The 10,821-nt window shown below is 41.6% G+C and overlaps 1 protein-coding gene across 2 annotated transcripts in view; it reads left to right on the forward strand.

The window, feature by feature from the left end:
• The window catches only part of Srgap1 (SLIT-ROBO Rho GTPase activating protein 1), a 229,074-nt gene extending 218,879 nt beyond the window's left edge, over positions 1-10,195 (forward strand). For both annotated transcript variants that reach the window (XM_090327941.1, XM_090327937.1), the window contains exons 20-22: positions 810-944; positions 1,078-1,417; positions 4,758-10,195. In XM_090327941.1, the coding sequence (XP_090184067.1) occupies positions 810-944; positions 1,078-1,417; positions 4,758-5,135 (853 nt within the window). In that variant the 3' untranslated portion in view covers positions 5,136-10,195. The remainder of the gene's footprint in view (positions 1-809; positions 945-1,077; positions 1,418-4,757) is intronic.
• Positions 10,196-10,821: the final 626 nt, after the last annotated feature.

Here is a 10,821-nt window from a genome sequence, read left to right on the forward strand (position 1 = left end):
CTAAGTGAAATCACCTCTGGGTGATGGTTGCTGCAAGGGAGCAATAAGTGACTAAAATAGCTATAAAGTAATATAGTCAGTAATATGGTCAGTATCCCTGTTTTCTGAGTATAATATGCCAAAACCAGGGGAAGCAATGCTTTTCAGAGGGAATTGACTATGCTACATAAAATATATAAAATGAGTATGATTTAGCATAATTTTAGAAATGTTAAAAATTATATAGATGAATATCCAAAAACTACTGTGTCTACGAGTAGACATAGAGCTATACATAAAGTCACCATGTAGTATGGGGCCGGGAGTTTGGCCTAGTGGTAGAGTGCTTGCCTAGCATGCACGAAGACCCGGGTTCAATTCCTCGGTACCACATACATAGAAAAAAGCCGGAAGTGGTGCTGAGGCTCAAGTGGTAGAGCTCTAGCCTTGAGAAAGACCAAGGACAGGGCTCAGGCCCTGAGCTCAAGCCCAGGACTGGCAAAAAAAAAGAAGTCACCATGTAGGTATCTATGAGACATAAATAATGTAGATTCAGATGCATGCATTCACAGATGGAAATAAGAGACAACAGAGAGACATATTTCCTCCTAAGACTCTAATCCTAAAAGTCTCTGCATATTTAATAAGTCATTCTTATTTCACTCTTTTTTTATATCTGACATTTTCAGTTGCCCTCACCAAAACTGCATTGTGTTTATAATAGAAAGCCTTATATTCATAAATGACATGCCTTATTTCCTGTCTCTACTCACCCAGCACATAGGCCTTGATGCTCTAGTCACCTTTTTTTTTTTTTTTTTTTTTTTTAGGGATGATACATTTTCAGACACTCTGAGCCAAAAAGCTGACAGTGAGGCCAGTAGTGGGGCAGTCACTGAGGACAAGTCTTCATCAAAGGACATGAACTCCCCCACAGATCGCCATTCCGATAGTTATCTAGCCAGGTAAGTGAAGTCTGCAATCAGGCGCCTCCTCCTGCTCTTTTCCAGGAACTCTGAGAAGCCACCAGACCCTCAGCCTTGTGCTGTCACCCCAGGTGATAAGCTCTCCTGTTTTCTCTTTCCTGTGGATGTCTAGACAAAGAAAAAGAGGAGAACCACCCCCTCCAGGAAGGCGTCCTGGCAGGACCAGCGACGGTCATTGTCCCCTGCATCCCCCACATGCTCTCTCTAACTCTTCAGTTGATCTGGGGTCCCCAAACCTAGCCAGTCACCCCCGAGGCCTGCTGCAGAACCGTGGCCTCAACAATGATAGCCCTGAGAGGAGGCGGCGGCCTGGCCACGGCAGCCTGACCAACATCAGCCGCCATGACTCCCTCAAGAAGACTGACAGCCCTCCCATCCGAAGGTCCACTTCATCAGGACAGTACTCAGGCTTCAATGACCACAAGCCTTTGGACCCCGAGTCAATTGCTCAGGTATCATGCTTTTATTGGAATAGTGCATTTAAGTACCTGGATATGGTGATGGAAAAGTGGAAGGTTTGTTCCATAGCTATGTCTTTTAATATAATCAACCTAAGAAGATGGAGAAGAAATGGCTCGTTTCTTTTTGGAGATACTGGGTCTTGAAGTCAGTGTTGAGTACTTGCTATGCAGATTCACTTCCACTTGAGCCATGCCTCAAATTCAAAAATAACTAAGTCTTTAAGACCTGGCTGTCTCATCTGTTTATTCATGGAAGAGGCCAATATTGATTTAAACAGCAATATGGCAGAAAGACAACAGGTATAATATGCAAACCTGGCACTGGTGAAAAGGCAGGAAAATATTGGAAAAGAAGAGAAAACTAACCTTAGTAGATCCTAAATATATTTTAAAGTTAGCAAGGTAGGCAAATGGATAGTATAGGATGAAGAGCCCAGAAACAGAAATACTTCCCAATATGATTAACAGGACACTTGCAACTTAGGAAATAAAAGATCAATGATCAATAATAGATAATGTGACCATTAATAATAGTAAGTAAGCCACTTGAAGAAGAGCAGAATTGGATCCTATAGCTAAACAGGCATCTTCCACAAGCTGGAAGAGAGGACTATGTCATTCGTTTCTAATGACTTAAATTGACAAAGTAATTTAAAACTATGAATGAATTTGCCTGTGGTGGATACCAGTTTGCCTTATGGGTTTCCTTTTTTATAGCACACAATATCAGAAAATACATAAATAAATAGTGACAGAGGCAGTATATAGATTTAAGGGTTTGACAATCATCTAACATATCCTTCACACCAGGAGCTGGTGACTCATGCTTGTAATCCTAAATACTCAGGAGGCTGAGATCTGAGGATAGCAGTTTGAAGCCATCCAGACAGGAAAGTTTATGAGACTTTAATCCCAAATTGCTACCAAAAAGCCAGGAGCTAAGTTCAAATCCAATACCAATACACAATTTTTTTTTCCATTTTTCAGCACTGAAACTTAAAAAACTACCTAAATAAACTTAAAAAGAGAGTGAATGAGAAATTAAGGAAAATATTAAATCTGTATTCCTCTTAATAAAAAATAAATAAAAACAAGGAATGCTGGGCACAGTGGCTATACTTGTAATCCTGTCTACTCAGGAGGCTAAGATCTGAGGATCTCGGTTCAAAGCCAGCCAGGGTTACTAGAGACCATGAGACTCTTATCTCCAATTAACCACTAAAAAATGGGAAGTAGCACTGTAGCTCAAGAGGTAGGGCAGTAGCCTTGAGCTGAAGATCTCAGGAGCAGCACCCAGGCCCAGAGTCCAAACCCCATGACAAATAAATAAATAAATAAAATACCCAAGGAAATCTATTGTGATATGACAGTTTTTCAAGCTATCTTGAGTGTTCTAATGAAAGAGAATTTTTTGAGGGTAAATTAGACTCTGTGATGTCTTTTTTAAGAAATAAATGAATTTTAAGTGTAGGACAGTTTCTAAGTAAAAAAATAATAATAAGCCTTTTGACCTTTTGAGTTATTTCTATTCAAAGTGCTATGCAAGGCCCTTTGAGACATATTTAGAACCAGTGATATTTGATTATAGATAAATTTAATGATTGAAAGAATCCATAACATAAATTAAGAGCACCAGAGTAAGAAGACATAAGAAGCCAAGCTTGGTGGCTCACGCCTATAATCCTAGCTACTCAGGAGGCTGAGATCTGAGGATCAAGGTTCAAAGCCAGCCCAGGCACTACTAAAGTCTGTGAGACTCATCTCCAATTCACTACCAGAAAACCAGAAGTGGCACTACAGGTAAGGCAGTAGCCTTGAGCTGAAGAGCTCAGGGACAACACCCATGCCCAGAGTTCCAGTCCCATGATCGACCAAAAAAAAAAAAAGCCTTGTTTAATCTTTTTCTTATAAAAGTCCAAGCATGGTTAGTGTATTCCTGTACTCCTAGCTACTCAAGAGGATGAGATTGAGAGGATCATGGTTCTAGCCCAAGCAAAATGTTAGTAAGACTTGATCTCAACAAATAAGTATGGTAGCTCACACCTTTCATCTCAGATATTTAGTAGAAGGATCATGGTACAAGGCCATCCCTGAGCAAAGATTTTTAACACCTTATCTAAAAAAATAACCTTAAAAGCCAGAGGCTGGGACTGTCATGACTCAAGAAGTAGAGTATTTGCCTAGCAAACATAAACAGGGCTCTGAGTTTAAATATCACAGTACTAGCACTTAAAAAAAAAAAAAAGAAGAGGGCCAGGAGTTTGGCCTAGTGGTTAAAGTGCTTGCCTAGCATGCACAAAGACCCAGGTTCGATTCCTTGGTACCACATACATACAAAAAAGCTGGAAGTGGTACTGAGGCTCAAGTGGTAGAGCTCTAGCCTTGAGAAAGTCCAAGGACAGTGCTCAAGCCCTGAGCCCAAGCTCAGGACTGGCCAAAAAAAAAAAAAGGAAAGAAAAGAAAATCTCAACTTATTCTACATATTCTGGGATGAACCGTCTTGAAAATTTCATTTTTTTTCATTTTTTAGTCACATATGAAAGTAATCAGTTGAAAAATGATGTCACCCTCACAAAATGTACTTTGTTCTTTCTTTATCTTTCCATCTCTGCTCTTCAGATTTTCCCATGAGAATGAATGTGTTCATATCATGCGTTCACAGATTGAATGACTGCCTCTTCTATACAGTCATTTCCCTGAGAGTGGAACTTTAGAGAACTCCTAAGACTTCTTCAAATGCTAGTTAGCACTCTAAAATTATTTGTTGAGTAAATGAAGCCTCATTTTTCATTCCTATTTATAGTTATTCCTTGAATAAATACATTATTATTAGGATGTGTTATTTGAATAAATATTACTTATTCTAATTTTTAAAGTTAGTTTTATTTGCTTACTTATTTTGACCTGTTGAGACAAGGTCTCACTACATAGCCCAGTTATGTTGTAGCTCAAATTCTCCTACCTTGTACTGGAATTATAGTAAGGCACTACCACTCCCAGCACTGAAGGATCTAAATTTAAGTTAGCCTTTACTATAGGTTGAAATGGAATCTTACATGAATAAATCAGCATACCAAGTAGAAGCTACCAGAAGTTGACTTAGTATCTTAACATTTCTCTATGGTTCTATGAGCCATGGCATCTTGAGCTCGAGACCATTTGGAGTCAAGCTAATTGCCCAAGCCGGCATTATGTTTTTCTGTACCTCTATAGACTATTAAGTTAAAATATTCATATATCTTGGTGGGCCTATTTGCTCTGAAATGAAATATATAGATTCCTATCCACCGGTCTTATCAGTCTGCTCAACTTTCTGATTATTCTTCAATAGGATATTGAAGAGACGATGAACACTGCTTTGAATGAACTCCGTGAACTAGAGAGACAGAGTACAGCCAAGCATGCTCCTGACGTGGTGCTGGATACCTTGGAACAAGTGAAAAACTCTCCCACCCCTGCCAGTTCCACAGAATCTCTCAGCCCTTTGCACAGTGTTGCCCTCAGGAGCTCAGAGCCTCAGATTCGCCGTAGCACCAGCTCCTCCAGTGACACCATGAGTACTTTCAAGCCCATGGTGGCACCTAGAATGGGAGTGCAGCTGAAGCCCCCAGCCCTTAGGCCGAAACCTGCTGTGCTTCCAAAAACAAACCCTACCATAGGACCGACTCCACCTTCCCAGGCTCCAACAGACAAGTCTTGCACCATGTAAACACCTGATGAGCAAGGTCAGAAGGGAGGTGGCTTAAAAGAGAAAATGGATTAGTGACAAATGCCAGTGATCCGTAACTTTCCTTAGTTTTGTGCTGACAATAACTGGAGATCTTTTGGCTTTTCTATGTTGTCGAATGTAATGTCTGAGATTAGCTAAAATTAACACGGGCATTTTGTAATTTTTTTTTAAGTAACTGGACATATGTCATTTTAAAGACAACTAGAATCACTTAGACTTACTTGAAAACTCCAATGCTGCACCACTTGTCATGAAGGTAACACCGCTCGCTCCCTGCATTCTACACTGCTTCATGTTTAGTGTAGTCCAAGTGAGTCTCCTGAAAGCAGGAGAATCCAAGCTCCGGGATTGGTAACCTGTGGGGAAACAGCTGGAAGGTGATGCTGCATCCTTTGATAGCTGACAGTGAGTACCTGCTTCCACGCAAGCCAGGGTCCAGCTCCTGCTAGACTTGCCATTAGCAAAGAGGGGATATTCCAATGGGACCAATGTTTGGATGAATTGAAAGACCACCTCCTCCCTGGCAGTCATTTCCCTGGGTCCAGGTTAAACCCATCGGGAAGGGTTAGAAACTCACAGCTGTGGCTTGAATGAACTTGGGAACAAAGAGGAAGGCACTGTCTCCTAAGCTATCGATGTTACCCTCTTCATGAGGATAGTTGGGCCCTTGTTGTTTCCAAACCCATTGCATTTGCAAAGAACTAGAATAGTCCAACCGCAAAGATCTTCTGCTTACATCACAAACTCCTATGAAGATCTGGCCTTCAATAACTGCCTAGAAAAAAACAATATCCACGGTGTTTGTTTTTCCCCCTAAGTTTTTTACCCTATTGAAGATAACTTCTGAAAATTCCTTCCCCCATCATGTACTGTGCTAACTTCATTTTCCATACTGGAAACACTTATTTATAATCATCAAAATAGTGAATAAAAATTGCCTTTGAAAGCTGACAGGTGGGGAGAGGCCAATATTCCTAAGTCCCTGGGCACTCCTCTATGGCACTAGAGGAAACAAACAGGATATGAATCCTAGAACCACTGTATTCTTCTCTAGCAAAACTATCTTGCTCCCTTCAAATATGCCACAAAGGCCTGATGATACTAAATTTGAAATCCCAACTCTCTTTTCCTCTCATTGAGCCAGTCCACCCTGGCTATGGTACTTGAATAAGAGCATGCCAGGCCATCACGGGAAGAAAACTTCGTGGTCCCAGGCAGTCCCTCTCAGTGTCATACCTCAGAACCATCATTTATCTTTTCCTGTTTGTTTTTAGGTTTTGTTTTGGCTGTTTTGCTGTTGTTTGTTGGTGTTTCTTTTTTACTGTAGTCTCTGTTTATCTCACAGAATCAGTTGAATTCAGTTAGGGACCTTCTTTTTCTACCCTCTTAGCACATAGACAAGTTTGGTTTTTGGTTTTTAGTCCATATTTTTGCTGTATTTATTACTCCGCAAACAAAATGTGGATTTTTTTTGTGTTTCCTTTTGTTTTTTGTTTTGGTGCTGGGGATTAAAAGTAGGCCTCTTGTATGCTAAGCACACACTCCACCATTGAGCTGTACACCCACCTCTCCAAAAATTAAGTTGAATGCAGTTGTTTTCACTAAGGTACAAACTACCAGTGTATCTGATATCTGTAGATCTGTGGTCCAGCTACACTATCACTGAACTTCCCGTGGAAGAAAAACGGACGCCTCAGAACAAATCCCTTTGACCACTGTGGCTACCTTCTGGCTTTACACCGGCAGTCTACCTAAGAGCTAGTGCCCTGTGGGCTTTAAGTTTTCAGCCCATTGGTGAATACACCATGCAGAAAAGAACCAGGATATATACTGCAATCAAGATTCTTACTTTGGTCTCTACCTCAGTTGGCCAGTCTAGACAGTCTACTGAAGAAAGAGATTAATGAAATAATATTTCATCCTAAAGTCATACTGCTGGTTTCTTGGTCAGCCTAATTTCAAAATTGGATTGAATAGTGGTTTCAATTTCACTCCCTCCCCCATGTCCATTCACGTATAGTAAAGTTTTCAGACCCATTCTTGAGTATTTGTGAAAAAGAAGCCATGGAAACTCCATCAGGACTGAGCATTGAATAGCACTGAGGCTTTTAAATAATCCTCTTCAAGGTTCCATGGAAGTTTAAACTTTCCCAAATAATCCCCCAGGTTGTTAAAAGTAATACTAATGATAATAATGAGGATTCCTTTTTCATGGGTACACCAGATGTTAAGAGAAGGCCCAAGGAGAACAAAGGTGTTTCGAATTTATTTTTGAATGACTGCACCCGCTTCCACATTAACTTTTTCAGCACTTATGTTGGCAAGTTTATTCCACCAGACGTTTCTCTGGCAATCCTCAGGGTGTCTCCTCTTTGGTATGTCTATCTGTGCCTCTCTGCCCCATACATCAGGGCTCTGCTACCTTTGGATGATGGAGGATATGCTACTGGAGCCTCCACAGCTGTGTCTTCTTTCAGGAAGCAACTCCTACTGGATTTTCTACCTGTCTCCATTATTTCTCCCTGTACTATTATTACCTCCAACCTTTCCCCACCCACCTCTCAATTGCAAATGGAAGCTAAGACCTTCAAGTGAATCCCTACCTACTCTTGCATTGTTTAGCCAACATCCATTGAGTTTACAGAGGTGAGGTGGCCACTTCACCAATGATCTAGACAACCCGCTAAGCTTGCTCCAAGCTGCAGCAGCTAAGCTGGGTCCGTCTGGCACATGACCATTTTTAGGACCACAAGTGCAGCAGGAAGAAGAAAAGAACAGGGAAGAGAGTGAGGAGAAAGAACGAGCTCTGGAAATGTTACTCCTTCCTGATTCGAGGATCTGTACGGTGTTCTTGGTGGTTAGGGAGACCATTTTAATGATGCTGAACTGTGGTTCTAGAAAGATTCCCTGACTCCCCCTCCACTGGCGTATGTGTTCATATCTGATGGAGATGTATGATCACCCCTATCGCTGACATAGATTACCAGATCAGCCTTTGGTTTGGGTTGAGGGGCTTGAGGAGTGGATTGTTAGGATAGAAAGGTAATCAATGCACATTTCCTGGAGTGTTTTATAACTTTTTCTGACTATGAAGGGGAACTTTTTAAAGTTATATATTTAATATTGCTAGTTCTACAAGGGAGTGGCACTTTTTAGAACCCCATGTTCTTCTGTGTCAACACCACTGTTCCACAGCTTTACATGTCTTCGAGAAATGTTTGTGCCTCTGAAGACATCCATAGAAAAATTTATCAGAGTCCAACTTAACCTTCCCTAGAGAATAAACAACTATCCATGGATATAGAGTCCCAGAGGTCAAATTGTATCCTTCAGGAGTTTTCTGTGTACTTTTTGCCACTCCTAAAATGGATGTGTAATTATAAGAAAGAAGTGATAGGTTGGTAGTGCTATCCTTAGCATTTAGGAACAACATACCTTCTTAAATCTATGAACTGAAGAAACCATAGTCTATTCACTAGAGTCTCTGAAATTATAATTATAAAGTTTATGGTTTGGATCAGGCATGGTAGTTCAAGCCTGTAATCTCAGCTACTCTAGAGAGTAGAAGTAGGAGGATCATAGTCCAAGGTTGGCCCTGGCAAAAGCATGAGACTGATCTAAAAGCAAACTAAAGCTAAAAGGGCTGAGGTTGTAGCACAAGTTGAAGATCTTGAAGTCAAAGTCTAGTACTAGCAAGGGCAGGGGAAGAGCCTATGAGACTATTGAGGGGCATTAGAAGACTTGGCATTTGGGCTGATACTTCTTCCTAACCACAGCAGTAAGAAGCCAGTTATGCAGAAAATGCATTATAGACTCGTCTTGCTTTCAGTTCTCCACCACGGAGACCCTGGGGCACAGAGCAGCTTAGCACTGAAGGCTCTATCCATGTGTAAATAGAAACCCTAAGCCATCTCTGGGCCGATACCCCAAGCTCCAGCTGGGCTGGAGCATCAAAGGTTTCTTGTGGGGTGACTTTGACACAAATACATTAAAAATAAGCCTGAATTTGAGCTCTCACTCACCCTAGTATACTTCCTGGAAAAACACAATAGTCTATGTGGTATAATTGAGATGGGTACCCATATCTTTAAATTATGTAGGGATTTTTGTATGTTTAAATAATTGTACTGGGTTCCATAATGCTTATCTTAGAAACTGTTTAGTAAAAGAAAACTATATAAACCGTGCATATGTGAATGCCCGCCTTAGAGCATTCGCGCAAGTTCAATGTGTAGTGTGATGGCTATTATAGATATTAAGTAGAGTAAGTGACTGTAACAGGAGAGACCGCTATATTTACCTGCGTACCTAAGGGTAACTCCTTGCCCACATAATTAAATCAGTATTGTCCTTTCCTGTCGTTTGATCAGTTGCAGTACTGGTGGCTTCCCGCTTGTGACTGTTACCTAGTGTCAATGTACATCTGTAGTATGTACATGTGAAAGTGCCTTTCGATTTTAGAGGAGTTTAGTATTGCTCTTGTACTGTTACCCACTCTATGCCCCACCCACGGCCTCTTTCTCCTCATTCCTGTTGCCCACCTGAGTGTTCTGAAACGTCTTCAATTCTCCCAGCCTCTTCTCTGTTCCCGCCTTCCTGGGCCTTGGTGCTCAGTCTCCTGTGTCTTGCATCCTAGCCTGTTATCATCAGACTGTCTCGTTTTATCCTCGTAGACGTGACTGTGCCTTTCTCACCTGGCAGTGGCTCCCCCTCAATCTCCCATCCCATACCCATCCACACCCCACTAGGCACTGCTGACCTCCATCACGTTCCCCAAGCGCTACACTGCCTCTGACCATCCCATCCCTCCTCTCTGAGGCAAAGAGAAAGGGGGATGATTTTACAGTCCTGGGGGGAAAAATGTTTCGTTAACCTGTCGTGACAATGCACTTTTATGTATAGTACTGTACATTTTGGCATGTATCATTACAGGCTTCAGTATACAGTCAGGTTTGTTCTTCATGGTGTATCTTTATAATAAATAAGATAGTTCTGGTCACCTCCGTCTGCTTATACTTTGGTGTGATTCTCTGTGGTGTCTTTGTTCCTTTCATTTTTCTTATCACTATCTTCTATCCCCCAGAAAAGATGGTATCATTCAAAAATATGGTCTTTCTGCCGGGTGCAGTGGCTCACACCTGTAATCCTAGCTACTCAAGAGGCTGAGATCTGAGGATCAAAGTTCAAAGCCAGCCCAGGCACAAAAGGACTTGAGACTCTTATCTCCAATTCACCTCTAGAAAATGGGAAGTCGGGCTTGGGTCAAGGGTAGGGTGGGTAGCCTTAAGCTGAAGAGCTCAGGGACAAAGCCCAGGCCTAGGGGTAGGGCAGTAGCCTTGAGCTGAAGAGCTCAGGGACAGCACCCAGGTGGAGTTCAAGCCCCAGGACCCACAAAAAAAAAAAAAACCATGTTAACTACAGTTAACATGCCAGAAGCATGAACAAATGTTGATTGATTTCATCTTCACAAGAAAGCCAAGCGAGAACTATAAGTAGTTTTCCCTATGGGGCAAGATTTGCTGTGATCAAGGAGCCCATCAGCGGTTGAGTCAGGACTTGATGCCAAGTTCTGAAAGTCTGTGCTTGAAATCATTGCTGCATTCTGTCCCTGTGAAGTGCCCTTGTCATTTCTCTGCTCAAAGTCATATCCAGAACACTGCTGGGG

Source organism: Megascapheus bottae, chromosome 2, assembly GCF_031878675.1.
Source record: "Megascapheus bottae isolate mThoBot1 chromosome 2, mThoBot2.hap1, whole genome shotgun sequence".
Lineage (NCBI taxonomy): Eukaryota > Metazoa > Chordata > Mammalia > Rodentia > Geomyidae > Megascapheus > Megascapheus bottae.